Source organism: Zophobas morio, unplaced genomic scaffold (genome assembly GCF_036711695.1).
Source record: "Zophobas morio isolate AGI-343-1 ecotype UQ-CSIRO unplaced genomic scaffold, CSIRO_AGI_Zmor_V1 ptg000014l, whole genome shotgun sequence".
Taxonomy (NCBI): Eukaryota; Metazoa; Arthropoda; class Insecta; order Coleoptera; family Tenebrionidae; genus Zophobas; species Zophobas morio.
Genome location: NW_026972119.1, coordinates 3,139,100 through 3,161,926, shown reverse-complemented (window position 1 = coordinate 3,161,926; position 22,827 = coordinate 3,139,100). Strand labels below are relative to the sequence as shown.

Sequence of the window (22,827 nt, the reverse complement as noted above, 5' to 3'; positions counted from 1 at the left end):
TACAAATTTCTAGCATTTTATAAATTCCATTTTCCGAATCCGTTCCAGAAATTTAACCATACATACCATTAGTGCATCAATAATGTAACCGAATTCTTTTCATTGGACTAACTTACAAAACACTGTCTTTAGAAATTCTTATAAAAGATCTTGAGCGCAAGTTTGTTTTTAAGCGCATCGATTCTTAGTTACGATTTGGACGCTAAAATATTTACTTTTAACGAGTTCTGAATAGAAAATGGACAATTGCATACCTATCTGATATCTGTTAGATTATTCCAAAGACAAACCAACAATCACAAAATCAATAGAAACGTTTGAAAACTTAAAATTCTTCAAATTTAAAGAAAATTTCTCAAAGTCAATATGAGACGAAATATGCACAATTGTGTTGTTTGTTAGTACTTTCTTACAAATAATTAAATTCGTGCACAAATGTAGATGTCGTTGTTCTGGATCAAACGATCGAAAGCACGGTCATCCAAATAAACAAAGTGTTATGATAGTATTGTAATGATTATTACAATTTTCTAGACAAATAAAAGTTTTGGTGAAAAACTAATGCCGTTCTTGATGTGGTGTTTTGATAAAAGTATCACTTGTAGAGGGTCCTTACAGTGTATAAACTTTCTAGACCGCCAATCACCTCTTTTACGTAATCTTTCAAACTAGTTTTTCCCCATATCGCCGATAAAATTACACCAAATGTATATCGTCATCAATGAAAAATTTTTGGCGGTAACGTTAATATACCACTTGCCTGCTTCACGTTATGAGGTTTTAAGATGTGCTACTGAATTGCGTAATAGTTTACCGTCGTGGATATCATTATGAATTAAAATAATAAGGAACTGACACCGATATCATGACAGTTTCAGACAAGGACGTCATGATAAATAAAGTGTGAGAAATGTGGCAAATATGCTTATAAAATGAAGGCATGTAAAACAGAATTAATCCAAACTCAAGGAACAAATTATTATAAACTGACTCATCCCGTAGATAATAATTCAAGAAAACGCAACTAGTTTTCTTTTCTAAATCTACCAAATTTGCAGTGTGACATCGTCAACTTGCAATTTCAACGATTCACGTGAATAGAATACACGCGGTACAGAAACCAAAGTAGGTACTTTGATTGTAAAAGGACGTTTGTTTGCGTTTCTCAAAAATGCCCTCGGAAAATCTAAATGTGGTAATTATAATTCGTCTCGACCTATGGTGACCGATATGTGTACAATTAATTTTTTTTTTTTTTGTTTATCTTGCTAATTTTATTAACAACAAACATTTGCTGTTTTTAGTGTCATAAGTAGGAATAAAACAGAAAAAAATGACTATAGTTAGATGAATGGAATACTTATATGTATTAACAGTTATTATGAAAAATTTGTGCATAGGAATCGAGTATTAAAGTAGAGTCCTGAACACTGTCGAGTTAGTGAAGGGAGGTTGGTTAATGATTTAATCAAATTTGTTCCCATAATTTTAGGTTAATACTGTAGCTAGAACAAAGTAGGTGGAATCGCTGGCCGTGCCAGAGTAATAAATACCAGTAAAATTGGCTCTACATATTATTTTTTCCAAATTAATATAATTATAAAATTTATAATCATCAAATGTGCTTAATTTTCGCAGTTATGTGGTTAAGTTTTCTTTAATCTTCCATCGTCGCCTTTTTATTAATATCAGTGGTAAGAATCTCACCTCAATTAATCTTATCGTACTCGCTGTTTTTGTGAACTGTTCTTACTTTCATTCCTGTACACTTTTTTCTTAGAGCTGTCCGCAAACCAGTGCTTCCAAAACAAATCATTCTTGTTGCTTTTGCATACTTTTAGAATGAACACTAAGAGTTGTACAGTTGTACATGTTGTGGGAGTTATACTAAACTACACAAAGCGGTAAGTCGATGTATGTGTAGTAAGACATACAAGGAAAGTACATCAGACGTCAAGTCTTTCTTGGTCATGTAAAACTTGTATGGGTGTAGCCAATGCTTTACAATAGGAAATTAAGGTATTAAAAAAACTATTTCTACAACAAAAACCACAACTATCTTCACTGATAACGGTAGCGCATTGCTTCAAACTAAATGTAATAATATATTTATGGTTTTAAGGAAACCAATAATAGTAGCGATCAACAACAGATGTCTACGGATGCTAATACCGTCCAGAAACGAGTTACGGGTTTAAAAATTTCTGAATCCACTTCACCAATTCGCCTTGGTAAATAGGATGCATCTAACGACTCTCGACGGAAATCAATCCAAATTAAGCTAAGTTCACCTAAGCCGCCTTTACTGCAATTGCAAATTAAATTTTCAAAGCAGTAAAAGATTCGAAGCGTTGTACTGACAACGGAGAAAATAAGCTTAAAATAGTAAGTCCACCGCATAGCAAAAATTGTCTCCACGGTCAAAATCAGACAAGATTTCAACCAGTGTAGGTACACTGTATCAAAACATTAGGGAGTCCAATACACACACATTCAATACACATTCCCTAATTTTTACAGTGTGGTTCGTTGAGATACGAATTTTGCAATCACGAGTTGCTCCAGAGATGGTAGCGTGTTGGGCACTGTCTCTAACTATATTAAATACTCAGTTATTATTTATTAATACTGAAAACCTTTTAAATTTGATTTTTTGCAGAATTTTAACATATCTATCAGTTCTCAACATATAAGGCCCGCGAATTTTAGCTGGGACATCTTGGATATCAACAACATTACCACCATCTTTTACAGCCAACAATATGTCACTTTTTTGTCTTTTTCAGTAACATCAGTCAGTCCAAAAGATCTAATTTTAATTATGGAAAAGCTCTCTAGTAAGCAAAGTTAGTCAAAGTCGACGAGATGGGGAATTAATCAGACAAATATTAAATACGACAGTGCGACGTCAGGCGATAAATTTGTTTTGCCGACTGTGCAGTCTCAAACTCAGTGGCGTTGTGTTCATTTCAGATCATCACGAAAATTGTGATGTTGGACAGTTATTTTTAATTTTTAAAGCAATTTTAACATCTAGGAGACCTTGTACAACTGAGGAAAACCTAGAAAAAGTAGTCATTGTTATTAGGAATTACCAACGCTGTGGCAGAAAACATAGGCACGCAATAGCGCTGGCGATCGGACGGCAATGAGCATCACTTTCTGCTCGTATCTAGCTCAGGAATCTCACAAGGTTCTAACCTAGGGCCATTGCTTTTTAATCTATTTATCAACAACTTACTGTTATCTCTCACCTATTTTGTTCTCGCCTACACCGATACTATAAGAAAATCCACAATTTCTTGTTTAGAAAATACCGGTTGCTACAAAATAATCTTAATATCATTACAGAGTGGTCCAACAACAAGATGTTCAAAATTAATAGAAATAAATGTTTTTATATTTATTTTATCTCTAAAATACACATATAGACGATACATAAATATTCAATTGGTAATGAGATTATAGCAAGGGAAACGTCAAAGATCTTCTTGGTATCTTCGAGAACAATGAGTTATTGTTGTCCTCTAATTGTGAAATTAATCCTGTTGGACAATAAAGTATATATTATATATTATTAACAACAGCTTAATTTCAATTTATACATTGACCACGTATACCTAACTCTGCTAATAAGTCGTTAAGTTTTATAATGAGACTATCCTTTTTTTTTAAATATGCTTTAATTAAATATCTGTTTTATACCCTAGTTTTGAGCAAATTGAAATATGCGTGTTTGATTTGGTATTCTTTGCATTTTAACACAAATTATGGTGTTAGACAAAATTCAGAAAAAGTTCTTAAAATTTCTTTAATTTAAATGTGATACAATATATCCGGAACGAGGTGCTGATATGGTAAACCTTCTTGAGCATCATTAAATGTCTTCATTTTCTTACCGAACAGATATAACTATATTGTCTTTCTTATGAAATTGATTGTGGAAATCTACTTGCCAATATAGGATTCAGTATACCTCGATTATCGTCGGAAATAAGACACAGCAATAGCAGTTTTTTCTAAACAATATTTGTTCTGTAGTTTCTAGGGTTTCGTAAGCTGAAAACAGTGGTGAAAACTGCATTCCTATATTCCCATAACTAATTGATCTTTAAAAATACTCCATCAAAATTTCACCAAAATTTAGAAAAAAAAAGATGATGATAAATGTTTTTTGAACTACTCTTGTCTTAAATTATCTTTATTTTTATTGTTTGTTTGTTAAAAAAAAAAGGAATTTTTTGGAATTTGGAAAATAGGGGTACTATTTGATTCGGCCGTTACATTCAAAAAATAGTATTACTACATTGTCCCCAAAGCACTAAACATGTGGGTGTTAGTTTGGAGTCATTCTAAGGATTTATCCATGACAGCTATAAAAACTTTAGATTGTTCGATCCCGTCTTGAACGTTGCTCAACTATATGGTCTCCAATTTATCTCATTGATTTGGAGTTAATGGAAAAAGTCCAGAAAAATTTTTTACATACACTGGAATTTAAACTTGGAAGGATCTATGTGAAAAGTAAGTAGAGATGGATAATGCATTATTTCAACATTCTTGGTTGATGTTATTATTGGATTTACCGATAATTCAAGTTTATTGTCGAAATTGACGATTATGGTACGATCTTCGACTAGAACAACTAGAAGTTAATGTATTTGGGGTTCCGACGTCAACAACAAATCTAAGTAGAAATCACCCAATAAATGAAATAAGACTGGAAACAGCTAATAGATACTGTAAGCAGGTCTCTTTATTTAATACAAATTAATTGTTAATTTAACACATGAATGTTTTTAGTTAAGACGGTAAGATATCTTTGTGTGATGTTACATAGCCTATATGTATATACGATACATGGACTATCCAACACAAAAAGATTTTTTGAATGCAAACCAGTAGTTTCTGAGATTAGCGCGTTCAATTAAACAATCACTTCAGCTTTATTATATAAGTATAGAAGTATAGATAAACCTCCCACCCGTGTTCACAAATAAGAAACTCTCAAAACAAAAGAAGGGCTTGAAGAACTTCACCAACAATTAAATGTTGGAGAGGAAAAATCTACTCCCTTTTTCAAACAATGAAAACTTTTGCAAATGATATACAAATGGCAGTCATTTGCAGCTGAAGTACCAATGGAAGCAAGCATCTAAATTCCAGAAGCTAACGCATGGATTGATGCTGCTACTTCCGAAATAAAATTAATTTTGAATAATAAAAGTAAAACATAAACGCTAACTGATCTAAAGATGTGCAGTTTACACTACAGACGTTTAAGCCATTCTTGTCTCCTAGAAACAACAGTTGAAAAGCCAACAACCAGCGTGTTCTACTTGCAGTGTTCCTATATTAGTAGTTCATTTACTGTTTGTTAACTCCAAAATCTCCATAGAGAGAAGAGAGAAAGAGGGTAATTTGATAAGGCGAAAACACTTCTAGATACAATCTTCTATTAATATCATAAGCTGATTAAGTCCTCACAACTGTGCCTCAGTCGACTTGCATCAAAGAATAACTTCGTCGATTTATAGAGTCAAATTGTTAACCAACTTTATTGCATTCGTGAAAACAGCATTTAAATTAATGAAGTCGAAAATAGGCAATAAAACTGTATTATTTGTGTTCTCGACCAGTACAGTAAGCAGAACGCCGTGCGACTTAATGAGAATTTACATAGGTGATTCGTGAAGAATCAGAATTTTATTTAATTTTAGTCTCTTAAAGAATTACGTCTGGTCTTTATCCTTTCTGGGATTGCAATTTCTTGAACATTAAGGAGACAAATAACGTTGCCCTGTCATAAAAAAAACACTAAACACATACTCTAATATTACATAATCTGAAACATAACTTTTTTATTTGAACAGTCTTTCGAGCGAATTTTTGTTTAAGAGGGGACTGAGATATATTATCTCTGACGAATATATGGGGTGCTAGAAATTGGTCAAAATCTTCTTATCCTAACCAAACCAAACACATTAACATAAACACGTCATCAGTACGTATGACATGGACATGGTAATGAAGAATACTCTGACCACTCTGGTAAATTATTCCTCTGAATTCACAGTGGCTGATATTCATGTGAAGAGCCTGAATAGTTCGGAACAAACAATTTAGTATTGTTTACGACTCACTGCGTTAAGGAGTAGAGTATCCCTAGTAGTAATAATTGTTGTCTTATCTTCTTTTAATATTTTTGGTTAAAGTTTTAACTCTTAAAATTTTCTTCAAAACCAATATGAAAATTATTCATCGGTTTAGTTACGTTTCGTCCTAACAGTTTCATCTTCGACATTTCTCATAATTCACACTTTTATGCAACGGTAAATGTAAAGATTTTCATAATCATTAACTGAAAAACGTTCAGTGTTTTTTCTGTTTAATTTATATGAGCGATCTATAATTCTGAGCTCTGTATTTTTTCTGTGTGAAAAACTGAAATAAGATAATAATTCGCAGCAATAAAACTGTGAATTTTAATTTTGCTGATAACGACACAATAAAATTTTTAACAAAATGGGTTCGGGATAAAACATATAGGAATGAAACGATTGAAACAAAACCACGGGAACGGTTATTCAACACGACAGACGTTGGTAGACGATCAACTAATTGCAGACGCGTCACTTATTGAAAATCAAAATACATTGATTTAAAAGCAAATGGTAGTACTTCGCATACCGTGAGGTTTTTTTTTCTCTGAACATAGGATAATTCATGTATGTTGGGTTGCATATTCATCCTCCAATGGATTGATTTGGACTTTAAAAAACTGAACATAAGATTCGTAATAATTGAAGAGTAGGCCATGTCAACGATGACATTTGCAGTAAAATTTTTGCCGAAATTGTGTCAAAAAGGTAAATAACGTAAATTTTCTGTTCTTTAAACTTGTACTTATTACAATACCTTAACATGAAGACAATGGTGTCAAATGTCAATGACAATATCTTTTACATATCCTAAATCTCGATCAGATTTTATGTTCAATTTTTAAAAGTCCAAGTCAATCCATTACAAGCAGGTATGCAACCAACTTAACATTAATTATCCTATGTTCAGAGAGAAAAAAATCTCACGATATATCAAAGTGAAATAGAGTTATCACTTGCTTTTTAAACAGCAATATGTACGAGACAATTTTAATAAAAGCTAAAATTGGTGATAAAATATCTTTATTAGTTACTTTTAAACCAGGTATTTTTCTTGTCTTATGCACAACGTGATCAATATTTCTTACTACCACGTTCTTGTTAAAAACAAAAAACATACATTTGATTAAATTAAAACAAGTTTATAGTATTTTACAGCTAGTAATAATTTGTGAAAGCTTTTCAACTATCTGAAACACCTTCAAAATGATTCTGAACAAAAAATTCGAATATAACTTTTATCTTGCCAGATAGATTTTTTATGTGGAACTTGGATACTACATGATATGATACATTTATAAATATGGAACTAACCTATAAAATTTTGAAATGATACATATATGCTAATTTTATTTCTTCTAATAAACACCTCCTTGTGAGTGCATTACAGACGATGTTTTTAGTGTATGCTAAATATAAATAACTTAGGCTTTCGTTTAATTATTGCGTGTTTTTACTATGGTCTAGATTTACAATTAAAATTTATAATATTGAAAATAACTTATGTGACGTCGCCCCGTGTTTCGAAGGGCCGTAAATAAAGAAATAGATTTTGTTATCATTATTTTAACAATAACATGTCACAAATACAGAGTGTGGATAAAATATTCATAAAACTTCCGAAATTACCGGAAAAAAATTTACTACAAGTTATTATTGACAGTTATAAAGTCGTTCAAATTTTATAATTTGACCGAAATCACACTTTAGTCTCGTCTGGGTAAACAGTTAATGTATGTCAATGTTACTAGCATGTTATACACAGATATCTTACTGGAAGATGCCTCTAAAGGATCTGCACGTCAGTTTCTATCAGACGGGGCACTCTTTTGAATTCGTTTTTCCCTCTGCGAGAAAGATTGCATAATATAACAACGAAACAATACGAGACTCGTATTATACCCAACTTTATTTCAAATTTAAGTAGATATCATTTAAAACCCCGAAGATAAATTGTTAAATATACTTACTGTATATATTATTTGAAAAAGTTTCGCTATCTAAACACAGAAATACATTGTTTTGTTGAAAAAACGGACACTTTTAAGTACACCTTAAAATAAATTTGACAGCGCTACAGTGGCAATAATGCTGAATTAAATACAAATAGTGTTACAATATAAATATATACATAATTGCTGATTTTCATACACATTTTTGGATCATGACGTCAGTCTCAATCTTTATTAATTATTATTGGCCTTCCAATATAATTTTATAAGGTATTAAGTTTTTAACTGAACTTAAAACACACTGCTAAAACTTGGGTTATAATGGAGTTATGTGAAGTTAATTATCATAAATTGTATTGACCTCATTTCAATAATAATAATTTAACAGTACCTTATTCCCGGCACCTCCGCCAATTGTGTTTTAACATTCTTATGTTTACGGTTAGATATATTTGTTATTTAAGAAAATATATCACTACGAGATTAATATAATCGTGTTCTTTCAATTGGCGCCAAAGTTTTTCGATGAAAAATAGCTACAAGTAAATATAATATATAAATGTAATATTTCTTTCCGGTAATAAAAAGGAAACGTTTTTCTAAATTACATTTATTTTTGCGGTACTTTTATTAAGGTCGCAAGGGCAAGAAAGAATGATAGATCAAACCAATCCAGTTATTAAAAGAAAAATATTTAGCCATTTGGCGTATCGACGTGTTTCAGGCCGAGCTTGTATCAGTCGACAGTAAAGAAATTGAAAGCCATTACGTGCTAGCGAGAGAACCAATCCATAAATGGAACTCATCTTCAGATTGTTATCTCCTGATTGAAGGGGTCGAGCACACCCTCCAGGTAAGGCCCGATTAAAAGAGAAACACTTTTTACGACTAATACGGCTTCCAAAATTTTAGCCGGAAGAGGAAGCTCACGTCGCCATCCTTTCCACGTGTCCTTGCGAACGTGACCTGCATTATGTCATCACCACTGACGGCCGGGTCACCGACTGGGCACAACGAAGATACGAAGATCCTGTTCCTCCGGCAACTTCCGCTTCCGCCGGTGCTGTTTGTCGTCTTAATTTCAGGTTAGTAACGACTTATTAACATTAAAGGAAAATTATATTACGTAGAATATTCGTACTGGAAAATAAGTAACATAATTAAAGGTTAAAATAACGAATTAAAATATGTATATTTCTACGTACCTAAATTTTCTAAATTATTGAAAGTTTTTGACATAAAACTTTAACTTATATTTTACATTTATTATTTGGCATACATATTGAAATTATTTTCGACTATACGAACAGAACGTTTTGTTTTTGAGGCATAGTACACAATTTATAAATAGAACAGTGTATATAGTTTTACATATTATCATTAGTATCTCCCTAGGTTTTATAACTACAGTTTATTTGTTAAATTCCTTTGCGACGTTGCCACATTATTCCATTTATTTAGTTTCGTAAGAGTTCACAAAAAATAGCAATATTGTTATTTTAAGATTTTACGTACTCGCTTTGTTGTGGTGTCAATGTAATCAAATTTTAATATACAGAGTATTTCAGTATTTTTAAGTACACCATATATTTTATTAATAATACATGTTACTCTATTTTTTCTCTTTCTTTCAATTTGTCGGCGGGTCTTTTAAAAAAAGTAAGAGATCGAAATAACTAACAACTTTAAATATAGAGATCTACTTAACAAAAAAGAAAGAGGTCAAAGAGCAGAATAAGATGCAGTGATAAAGTTTAGGAACTTTTGTTTGAAAAAACTGAAGCATCGATTTTTGAATTTTGTAATAATTTATTATTACTTCCCAAGCGTAAGCTAAGGAAGTATTGTAATCGAGTCTACTAGGCGACTGGTTGCTTTCATATTTTCTCGATGGATCATGACCCCTAAAGTACGAAAAAATGGGTCGTGTATCTGTCTTTAGTTCAAAAGTTCTGTGAAGTTATCTACACAAAACTTCCCTCCGCTATTTTCAGATCCATGTAAACGTGGGCTAGTGACAAAATTTCTGATTTTTTTTTAGTTACCGTCATTAACACTTTATTGGATTTTTATATTTTAATTATAACTTAATAAGTTACGTTTATCGGCACTATTGAAATGAATTGTTAATGGGAAAAAGCACTGTAACTAGTAATAACTAACTTCTTAAAAAATTTGACCAGAAATATTTTATGTAGGCACTTTTCGTGTTTCTTTGTAGACACCGGATGCTTCGTTCTATTATCAAAGTTTTCTAAGTTCACTTTAAAGTTATTATAAAGTCCTAAAGTGTCAGAATATTACAAATATTTCTGCAACCACGACCACTTCAGTCCCATACACCTTTATAACATATTTAATAGGAGTATTAGTTTTTAATGAAGTAGAATTATATCATCATCCCAGTAACGCTTAATAAATTATCGTAGTCGTAAAGGTAATTATTCATGAATCGCAACAGTTTCATAAAAATCAGCACTTGTCATAACACTAATTGAAAACCGCCCCACTTTATTCGAATTAAAATATAGTATCTTTATATTTTAGAGGAATCGTTGGTGCTGGAGGCGTGCTTATATTGAGCATGTATAAAAACTTGATAGTTGATTGTGTGCAGAGTAAAACTATAAGAAGAACATGTTGAGTCCTCACAATCTCCCACTTAGGTTGTCACAATAGTCATTTTGGATCTGAAATGGAGGCATTCTAAAAAGAGATTTTCGCGTAAATATATTTTTTTTAAATAATACAATTATAATTAATATTCCTGTTTAAAGAAGTGAAGAGTTTTTCGTCCGTTTTCATATTCCTTATATTTCGTACCACAATCAACAATTCTATAATTATAATAATATTTGCTGCCATCTAAATATTCTTGATTAGTTATGACAAGCAAACAAACGTCACGGTTACAATTTAAAAATCACAACACTAGATGACGGTCAAAAAAGTCAAGTGAGACGACTATTATTAGTTCTTTATTTTGTACTGATTGTGTAGTAAATGTCTGTCTCATTTTTATTATTAAACTTTTATTTTGACCCCCACGGCAGTTTAATCTGACAATTCTGACTTAACATCAGAAGCATAAATATTTCTAATCAGCTTTTGTTTTGATGGAGGATGCAAAAATACTTCATTTAATCAAATTCAAGAAAATCCCCAAATAAATGTTTATAAGTCGACGCTTATGATCTGAACTATATTCAATCAAGCATCGAAATTCTAGAAATTTATAATATACGCACATAAAAACTTTTCCCATATCTCATAAACTTCAATTCAGGGGAGACATTTCATTTCAACAACACTTTCAACTCAATTCCTCGCTACTAGTCTCGAGAGTGTCAACGCCCAGACACACTTTTACCCGACGTTCTCTAAAAACAAAAGTAATAGTCGTTAATGTTTAGCTTTTTAATAAATAGGATTTTTGTCTGGTGGTGTACGTGCCTGTGGAATGTGTAACGTAATTAATTACCAACATTTTACTACACACATTTTTGGGAGAAAATAATGGACAAAGTTTTAATAAATCTGTTTTGCTTAATATGTAAATACTAGTTAGAAAATAGCCCACCGAAAATGATCTTTTGATCTACAAAAAGGTAGAAACTATAACTACCTAGTAGATATTATTAGTCGACTCAATAAGTTGTTTTGTTAAAAAAAAATCATTAAAAATGTCATTCTAAAAAATATTATACAAATCAATATTTTCAATATTGTTTCATTTACATCTAAAATTGCTTTTATTTTCCGAGCGTAAACTAAAGAAGTATTGTAATACGATCTATCCCAGCTACTTTCATGTTTTTTCGACGTTTCATGAGACCTAGAGTACAAAAAAGTGTGTACCGCCTTTCGATCCGTTTGTCGTCTGTCTCTCGTTTGGTGTCTACGTTGATTTTTATTAAACAAATAAAAATATAACTACGGCACGTGTTTACGTTTTCATCGCCAAAACCGGACTTTTCAAGAAAACATTTTAGAAATTAATTTTGAAACTGCAAAACCGAATGCTGTGAAAGCTTGCAAATGTTTTAAGGTTATTTCAAATATAGTAAATTAGCTCTTCAAAATATATTCGTTTATGCCCCCTACCTCCAAATTGATGACGAAAAAATTTGTCTAAAATGAATCTGTACTCACGGTTTATCATTCATTCATATTTTGTTAGTCACTTCTATAACACTCAAAAAAATTAATGAATGGGGTAGTTTACTTTATTGATCAAATTATGAACAAATCACTCCGTTTTCTCGAAAGTTTGAGTATAGAGTACTTGTTAATTAGCATGACGCTGCAACTATCCAAAGTAATGTGTTCTTGCTAAAATACTGATGTCAGCATCACAAAATTTTGTAATGGAAAAATTTTCTAGGAACATACGGATGGCATACTTCTTTACCCATACTTTAACATTACACATCTTTATTTTAACTTACAGGGATTAGTTATGATTAAAAAACAAAATTGCCCACATCAAATCTTACCATTAAAAAAAAAAAATGTTGTGCTGCACTTCAGGGGCCAAGCAACTTATGTGTAAATAACCTTCGACTAATTTTTGCTGTCGTCAATTTAACTTGAAATTAAAATATTCGACAAACACGTTATGGTCCAAACTTTCACATCACACGTAGGTATACTCAAAATGTTTTTATATGCACTAAAATTTTATTACTCTATGAAGTTAAAAAAAATGATGACTGTCTAAATGGATCCTATGTGCTTTTAAAATTTCAGAACGCCATCACACATTTAACACTCATATTAAAAAAAAAGAAAATGTGATATTTTACTACTTTTGAACTAATTTTAAGCCTAACCAACACGGGTCGTTCTACAATCATTACAAACCTTATATGTGACGGTCACTCCTAAAATTTTAGTAGATACAAAATAACGTCCCGAATATAAATAAATTGTAACAAATATTGTTTTTTACATAGTGATCAAATTACCGGACTTTTTTTCTCAAAAAATTGTATGGAAAGTATCTTTTTTTTTCACTAACTGGTTTCACTGTTTTTATTTTTTTAACGATTTTATTAAACGGTAAATACGTCTCCTTGCCTACTAGTGTTTTTCTCTTTGTGAGTGACAGCAAAATCGCGAAATGTCAAAAAAGAAATACTCCTTTTGAAAGTTGCTTTTTTTAACATATTCGCAAATTCGTGAAAAAAGTATCACTTTCAAAATTAGTTGTACAAACAACAATTTTGTACTCCAAATACAAATAAACGATACCGACATCCCCTTGTCAACAATAATTACTTACCCGTGTATACTTTCTTTAAAATTGAATAAGGTAAATCAAATTTTGCGTATAATAATAAAATTCCAGCCGAGTTTCCCGTACGAAACGTATCAAAGTAATTTTACATCGTAAATAAAGCCAACAATGTCAACATCTGTATTTTTCCTTCACAAGCTGCCTTTGTTTCAAGCCATAATAATAGAGTTTCAGGATTTGCCTTGTTTATACTAGAGATTTTCTCGATACCACGCAATGAATGCAATGGGTACAACACTCAAGGCAGCTGAAATTATATCCACCAATAGCCAAAGTTTACACAAACAACGCAAGTTTGCTTTCCATTCGTTTCAAATGCAATTAGTAGAGCAAATACGAAGGAACAAAATTAAAACAGACCGCGATGATGAGCGTACAAACTTCACGACGACGGGACGGGTGTTCCAAGTGCGACAACGTTGCATAAATATTAAAAAATGATAGCTTTAATTTGCAAACAAATATTTTCTTTTGGTATTAACGCAAATGCGGAGTCATATTAGGCTATTAAAGAATGTTGGACTGGAAAATCTTTTTTAATAGTACGATCTATGGATATTTGGATCTGTAAGTCAACCCTCTCATTAGCAAGAAAGAGAGAATGAGAAAGGAGAAACTAGAAATTAATTCGTGTGTTAAAAAGCTTTCCTCACTCAGAAAAAAATCATTTTCCAAAGTATCTCAACGGACCGATGTCGTTTTCCCCCATGGAATTTCATGTCTTTTAGTATTAACTAAAAATGAAACAAAACGATTTATTCTCGGACGAAAAGCATTAAACATTATACAGTTACTCATTGTAACTAAAAAAATTGGTCTAAAGAGTTTAGACAGTACTTCCCTCGCTGTCGGAAACTTGACGACTGCATGCCTATTGTGTTTTTTTTCTCATTACATTTTTGTAGTGGGAATTTAAAAAAAAATTGCGATGACGTCATCAACATTTTTGCAAGGACACGTATATCAGTTGGAATAGATGTAGTGTAATACTAAGAATAAAATTATTATATTCTCAAATTTTCGGGAAAATGAATTGGGTCGTTTGAATATTGATTTGTAATAATCAATAAAATAACGAAACAATTTACTCACGTATACCTACGTATCAGAGGCAACTGAAAATCGTGTATGTATAAACATTCTTAATTTAAGATGACAGGCGTAACAGCATACGTGAGAGTCAAACAGAGAAACTGTAAACAAAACGACCATCGATTTTATTGCTTCGACTTCCGCTTATTATATAAAACATTGGGTTTTATTTTAATTCTTGACGGTGAAATTCACAATTGGTTGATTATAAACATGTCTATTTCACATTCGCGGAACCAAGTGAACGCATAAAACAAATGCAGGTCTGTAATGTTAAAGTCGATGTAAATAAGTGTGCTACCCTTATGTTTCAACCGAGTTTTTCCTTTAACAAATTTTGTGTCTACCAAATTGGGTTGGTTGGGGTGTAATACTAATAATAAGTGTTGCCTTTAATTTAATCAATAAAATAAATTGACTTCATTAATTTTTTTGAACCACCTCTTCAGAAAATCTAAAAAATATGAATGGAATGATAAATCACAAGTACAAACTCATCATATTTTTTGCATTTTAGATAGGATTTATTCAGCAAAATTTAAGGGTGACGTCATCAATTTTTTTAGGAGGGATGAACAAATACATTTTGAACAAAAGTTTACCATGCTTATAATAACTTTAAAATATTCCCAAGATTTCAAAGCATTCGGTTTTGTAATTCCTGATTAAATCGATAAAATAAATTCACGCCTTCATTAATTTTTTTGAGTCACCCTGCATATGCAAATCCAAAAATATGAATGGAATGATAAATCACAAGTACAGACTCATCATATTTTGTACATTTTAGATACGATTTATTCGGCAAACTTTTGAGCTGACGTCATCAGTTTTTTGTAGAAGATAACCAAATATATTTTGACTAAAAATTTATTATGCTCTTTATAACCTTAAAACATCTGCAAGATTTCAAAGCATTCGGTTTTGTAGTTCCTGATTAAATCAATAAAATAAATTTACGCATTCATTAATTTTTTTGAGTCACCCTGTATATGCAAATCGAAAAAGTTTTAATGATGATAAATCATAAGAAGAGACTCACCATATTTTGTACATTTTAGATAGGATTTTTTCAGCAAAATTTTGTGGTGACATCATAAATTTTTTAGGGGGGACGACCAAATACGTTTTGATCAAAAATTTACCATGCTTATGATAATTTTAAAATATCTTCAAGATTTCGAAGCATTCGGTTTTGTAGTTCCTGAGTAAATCAGTAAAATAAATTTACGCTTTCATTTATTTTCTTGAATCACCCTGTATATGCAAATCCAAAAAATATGAATGGAGTGATAGATCACAAGTACAGACTGATCATATTTTGTACATTTTAGATATGATTTATTCGGCAAATTTTCGAGCTGACGTCATCAAGTTTTTGGAGGGGATAAGCAAATATATTTTGACTAAACATTTATTATGCTCTTTATAACCTTAAAACATCTGCAAGATGTCAGAGCATTCCGTTTTGTAGTTCCTGATTAAATCAATAAAATATATTTACGCATTCATTAATTTTTTTGAGTCACTCTGTATATGCAAATCCAAAAAATATGAATGGAGTGATAAATGACAAGTACAGGCTCATCATATTTTGTACATTTTAGATATGATTTATTCGGCAAACTTTCGATCTGACGTCATCAAGTTTTTGGAGGGGATAAGCAAATATATTTTGACTAAACATTTATTATGCTCTTTATGACCTTAAAACATCTGCAAGATTTCAGAGCATTCGGTTTTGTAGTTCCTGATTAAATCAATAAAATATATTTACGCATTCATTAATTTTTTTGAGTCACCCTGTATATGCAAATCCAAAAAATATGAATGGAGTGATAGATCACAAGTACAGGCTCATCATATTTTGTACATTTTAGATATGATTTATTCCACAAACTTTTGAGCTGACGTCATCAAGTTTTTGAAGGGGATAAGCAAATATATTTTGACTAAACATTTATTATGCTCTTTATGACCTTAAAACATCTGCAAGATTTCAGAGCATTCGGTTTTGTAGTTCCTGATTAAATCAATAAAATATATTTACGCATTCATTAATTTTTTTGAGTCAACCTGTATATGCAAATCCAAAAAATATGAATGGAGTGATAGATCACAAGTACAGACTCATCATATTTTGTACATTTTAGATATGATTTATTCCACAAACTTTTGAGCTGACGTCATCAAGTTTTTGGAGGGGATAAGCATATATTTTTGGACTAAAGATTTATGATGCTCTTTATAGCCTTAAAACATCTGCAACATTTCAAAGCATTCTGGTTAGCAGATTAAAAATTAAATTTCAAAATGTTGTTTTATAATTTTGATTTTTTTTCCAAAAATCTGGACGTTTCGGGTGAAAAGTCGATTCAGAGTTGTAAACTACATGTGTAGGACTATGTTATTTTAAACAATTGAAAACCCATTTACTATGTACAATTTTGAAGTGACGTCATCGCATTAGTGGTGGGGATGATTAGACAAATTTTGGTTAGCGTTTTACCATCTACATGATATTCTTAATATAAGTACAAAATTTCACAACAATCGGTCGAGTACTTTCGGAGATTATCTGTCTAATAAAATCCGGGACAACAGACGGACAGACGGACAGACGGACGGACAGACAGACGGAAATGGGAGACCTATTTCTTCGTCTTCTAGGGGTCATGAAAGATCGAGAAAACGTAAAAGTGGAGAGTCGGCCGACGGACTCGATTACAATACTTCCTTTGCTTACGCTCGGGAAGTAAAAAATAATCAGGATTAATCTGAAAAAATACCCGTTAACTATTGTATAATAAAATTTGTACGCAATCTGTCTTTTTGTGGAAAACTGGACTCTTACAGAGGGTCTTTCCAATATCTCAATATCTCAGTAATTATTAGAAACAGAAAAAATTGGTCTAAGGAGTTTAGACAGTACTTCCCTCGCTGTCGGAAACTTGACGACTGCATGCCTATTGTGTTTTTTTTTCTCATTACATTTTTGTAGTGGGAATTTAAAAAAAAATTGTGATGACGTCATCAACATTTTTGCAAGGACACGTATATCAGTTGGGATAGATGTAGTGTAATACTAAGAATAAAATTATTGTATTCCCAAATTTTCGGGAAAATGAATTGGGTCGTTTTGAATATTGATTTCTTATAATCAATAAAATAACGAAACAATTTACTCACGTATACGGCGCCGGTGTGTAATATCCAGAGAGCGGATTTCTGTCGGGCTAGGCAAGGCCAAACTCGGTACGGCCTTGTATGAATGGAGTGATAGATCACAAGTACAGACTCATCATATTTTTACAGTTTAGATAGGATTTATTCGGCAAACTTTCGAGCTGACGTCATCAATTTTTTGGAGGGGATAAGCAAATATATTTTGACTAAACATTTATTATGCTCTTTATAACCTTAAAACATCTGCAAGATTTCAAAGCATTCGGTTTTGTAGTTTCTGAGTAAATCAGTAAAATAAATTTACACATTCATTAATTTTTTTGAGTCACCCTGTATATGCAAATCCAAAAAATATGAATGGAGTGATAGATCACAAGTACAGACTCATCATATTTTGTACATTTAGATATGATTTACTCCACAAACTTTTGAGCTGACGTCATCAAGTTTTTGGAGGGGATAAGCAAATATTTTTTGACCAAAGATTTATGATGCTCTTTATAGCCTTAAAACATCTGCAACATTTCAAAGCATTCTCGTTAGCAGATTAAAAATTAAATTTCAAAATGTTGTTTTATAATTTTGATTTTTTTTCCAAAAATCTGGACGTTTCGGGTGAAAAGTCGATTCAGAGTTGTAAACTACATGTGTAGGACTATGTTATTTTATACAATTGAAAACCCATTTACTATGTACAATTTTGAAGTGACATCATCGCATTAGTGGTGGGGATGATTAGACAAATTTTGGTTAGCGTTTTACCATCTACATGATATTCTTAATATAAGTACAAAATTTCACAACAATCGGTCGAGTACTTTCGGAGATTATCTGTCTAATAAAAATCCGGGACGGCAGACGGACAGACGGACAGACGGACAGACGGACGGACAGACGGACGGACAGACGGACGGACAGACGGACAGACGGACAGACGGACAGACGGACAGACGGACAGACGGACAGACGGACAGACAGACGGAAATGGGAGACCTATTTCTTCGTCTTCTAGGGGTCATGAAAGATCGAGAAAACGTAAAAGTAGAGAGTCGGCCGACGGACTCGATTACAATACTTCCTTTGCTTACGCTCGGGAAGTAAAAATTGGTCGGAAATTATTTCGACAGAACTTTTCTCGCTCCAAAAGTACAATGAAACATATCCAGCATTTATGGAAAATTATAAAATTTGATTTTGTGGATTTTAAATTTTTTATGAGAACCCCTATAAGTTGAAATAAAAATATGTAGGTACATATGTAATGCTAAAGTAAATGTAAAGAAGCATGCTACGCGTATGTTTCAAATAAGTTTTTACTTTGCAAAAAGAACACGTATTTCAACTTAGGTTGGTGCAGTAATATGCAATAACGTATTAAATTCCCCACCCCCCACAATTTTGAGAAAAATGGAGTAAGCCATTCTTGATTTAATCAATAAAATAAATTAATCTATTCATGCAAATATAAAATGATATATCACAAGTATTGATTCATCATATTTTGCATCACCCTAAATAAGCAAATCAAAAAAATATTAATGCAAATGCAATCATTTCAAAAGTATGCTGTATACTTTATTGAGTGCCTGGCTGCAAGTCATAAATTAGTGGAACGCCCGGAAATGGCCAATTTTGCATTTTGCACAATCTCGAGATCATATGTGTCAACAAACGATCAGTCGAAGACGAAATCGTATTTTTGTAACAACCAAATTAAAAACAAAACAAAAAAATTTCTGTTACATTTAGGCCAGAAGGGGTCCCTTAACTTCGGGAGTCTGATAGTCCAGCATCACAAGTAAATCCGTATAAAACGTCTCTGCACAAGTACGGACATTGTAAAATAATTTTACACAACATTATCAACGGGAATAATGGTATCTGAGCAATACGCGTATGTTTAAAATGTTGATGTGTATACATCAGAAGAATGTCACGTGAACATTAGTTTGATCTGAATGAGTTTATCGCCTCCAAACACATGACTAAAATTATTCATACGCCCTAATTGAACAAAATAATATGAATGTTATTATTATAAGGCTTACCTTATCATTATTTTATTGTTACAAAGACGAGCGTCTTCTCACATTTTCGAGAAAATCAGATGGCTCGTTCTTAATTTGATCAATAATAAATTGACTGATTCATTAATTTTTTTGAGTCACCCTGTATAAGTAAATCTAAAAAATATGAATGCAGTGATAAATTACAAGTACAGACTGATCATATTTTGCACATTTTTGAAAGGATTTATTCGGCAAACTTTTGAGATGACGTAATCAATTTTTTGTGGTTGATAGACAGACAGACAGAGGAAAATGGGAGACCTATTTTTTCGTACTCTAGGGGTCATGACCCACCGAGAGAATATGAAATTAGACAGTCGCCCGATGGAGTCGATTACAAACTTCCTTAGCTTACGCTTGGAAAGTAAAAATGAAAAATGTACGTTAATATACACGTTACATGTCAAAAGTGTTATTACTTTCAGTTCTTTAGCGTATTTTGAATGTTTGAATCAATTTAATCATAAATCAATAGTTTTTAAGAAATTATTGCTTTGTTTACTGTCATTATATTTTGAAGATTTTGAAACTGTGAGACAAACTGTAAATACTAATAATAATATATGTCTAAATATCACAGAAAAAAAGTTGAACTGCTTCTAATTATTTGAAATCAAATATCGAACTTCCAATTTCTACTCTTGCAACCAAAAATTGTCCAGTTTATTGAAACAACCGATTTAAACAATATATCGACCATAATTTTTCTCTTTTCGACAAATTAAATTAAGTCTCAGCGATTAGAAGTTTAAGAATTTAGTGGAATACTTATGTAAACGCTAAATCGGTTGCACCAAATTTAGCTTACGTTAAATCTATTCCGGTTTTCCATTCTCTTGTCTCATTGAACCGTACGATTTCCAAAACTAAGTTTATTATTATGGCAGTGCAGAAATGCTGATAATTGTGCGACATCGCTTTGTTTTATTGCAAGTAAACTTAGGAAGTAGTTGTCTGATTCCTTTCATACGTTGTGTTTAATGAAGTTCAAGTTCCACCCAGCTGTGAAATTGACTCCTGTCTCTGGAGATCTTCGCGATGCTACATTCATTTTACGGATTATAGGTTATGTTTTGTGTCATAAAAACACTGATAATGGAGGCAGCACGTTATCATAAAATTAAAACTTTCCAAGTTATTGTTGGTGGGTCGTAATAAAATTACATGGAAAACCTTCCAGAGAAAATAGGTTACTTAAACAAGAATAAAATGAGGGAATCATTTTAACGCGATCGCTTCTTCACTTAGGCAGAGACATTTAAAATGGCTGCTTTCGGTTATTATTATTATGCAGAAGTGCCGTTATATTAATAATTGCAAGCTTCCTCAATAATTACATAACAGCATGTGCTTCCTAACAAATTTTGCATCATTTGTGTTAAATGGAACAAAGTTGAAGCAATTTACTTCACTGCATCGGCCAACTAGCATCTCAGATTTACTCTGCTGAATGTAATTTGAATACAAAATTTCCATTGAAATAGCAATCAGCAATTTCGATAAGGAGCTCGTCGAGAATTCTAGACGTTGTCAGAGGCCTTTGTCTATTACTTTGTTACTAATTTCAACACCAGGCGTCTTTGTTTTCTTTTTATTAAGTTTGAGTGGAGAGGACTTGGAGGTAATGTCGTTTTCAGAGTTATCGGTATTTGCCAAATGCAGGACTGAATCGATAACTTAACTATTTTACATAAGAGGTTCTCTTTCTTCTTGTGAGAAAGACAATGTTATGTGAACCCAACAAAGATAGTACATTTGACTAAGTGTTTTATGTCTATGTATACTAAAGTGCCAAAATAGCTAATCTAAACTCTTTTAAACATTCATTTTTAAAAATGTAAATAAGTTATTTACTAAATTATATATGTATAGTATATAAAGTGTTGAAGAAAATATTGTTTGTTTCAAATTCTTTTATCTACTGATTTAAACATTTTATTGCAACCAAAATTGACAATTTTTCTAATATTGTATGTTTTTCAGTTTCACAGTTCGCTCCGTAATGGCTCCAGTGAGCCAACTGCTGGTCTACTACGTTACTCCCCAAGGAGAACCCGTCAGTGACGTAATTAGTTTTGACGTTAAGTTGCTTCACAGACAGGTAATTAACACTACAAGGAAAATAGTTTTATCTTAAGCTTTTTGTTACTATCTCATAACGATGAATTAACGTAGGTAGCTAAAATTTACTCTTCGCTGAAGCGTCATATGGCACTTTCCAGCGAACACAAACACATTAATTTCATAATTTTATTCGAGAATTATATTTGGTTTATGCGTTTCGATATCTGACGTTAATAAATAATTAATATGTATCTATCAACAACAAAATCATAAGCTCAGGTTTATTGATTGAATTAATAATGATGTTGTTAATATTGTTAATTAATGTTCATCAGTAATGAAAAACATTCTAATTGACTTTCAAATGAAAATTATCCATTGCAGGTAAGTAGATTGCACCAAAGAATTCAAATGCGTGCATAACACTAGGAATTTTTTCTGAATTAACACATTTTTAAACTTATTTAATAGCAATTACTAACAGAATATAGATGACGGGAGAACAGTCTCAAGACTGCTGAGGTGGTCGTAGAACTGGTAGACAATATTGACAGATGTCACTCTCTGCGGTGACGTCATTCATTGACTAGTGTTAGTACTCTGACAATAACACGTCACCTTAGAACTGGTTTGCCGCATATCCAGATCGCATCCGAGGGATTTTCGCCTCTACTGTTTTGGTGCAGATTTGCCGCATGTCGCACTTGGGCGAAGCGAAACATAGTTTAGATTCAGTGCTGATTTGCCGCATGTCCAAGCAGAAATCGATAGAGTACCGTTATCCGTTTTTACGTACTTCCTTGTTGTTTTGCTTTTCAGCGTTAGGTTTGGGGTTGGGAAAGAAATCGTATTCAACTTCACGCGCAGAACAATAAGTATAATGTGAAATAAATAAAAAAGAGACTTAACAATTTTGATGAATCTGAAATTAAAAAAAGCAACTGTAATTTGTGCAACTCTTTTTCTGTTATAGATGTTACAAATATTTTCAAATTATTAGATTC

General features: G+C 31.9%; 1 protein-coding gene across 2 annotated transcripts in view; it reads left to right on the top strand.

The window, feature by feature from the left end:
* The window catches only part of LOC135129199 (C3 and PZP-like alpha-2-macroglobulin domain-containing protein 8), a 331,377-nt gene that overhangs the window by 259,356 nt on the left and 49,194 nt on the right, over positions 1 to 22,827 (top strand). For both annotated transcript variants that reach the window (XM_064056315.1, XM_064056316.1), the window contains 3 exons: positions 8,838 to 8,966; positions 9,026 to 9,198; positions 21,743 to 21,860. In XM_064056315.1, the coding sequence (XP_063912385.1) occupies positions 8,838 to 8,966; positions 9,026 to 9,198; positions 21,743 to 21,860 (420 nt within the window). The remainder of the gene's footprint in view (positions 1 to 8,837; positions 8,967 to 9,025; positions 9,199 to 21,742; positions 21,861 to 22,827) is intronic.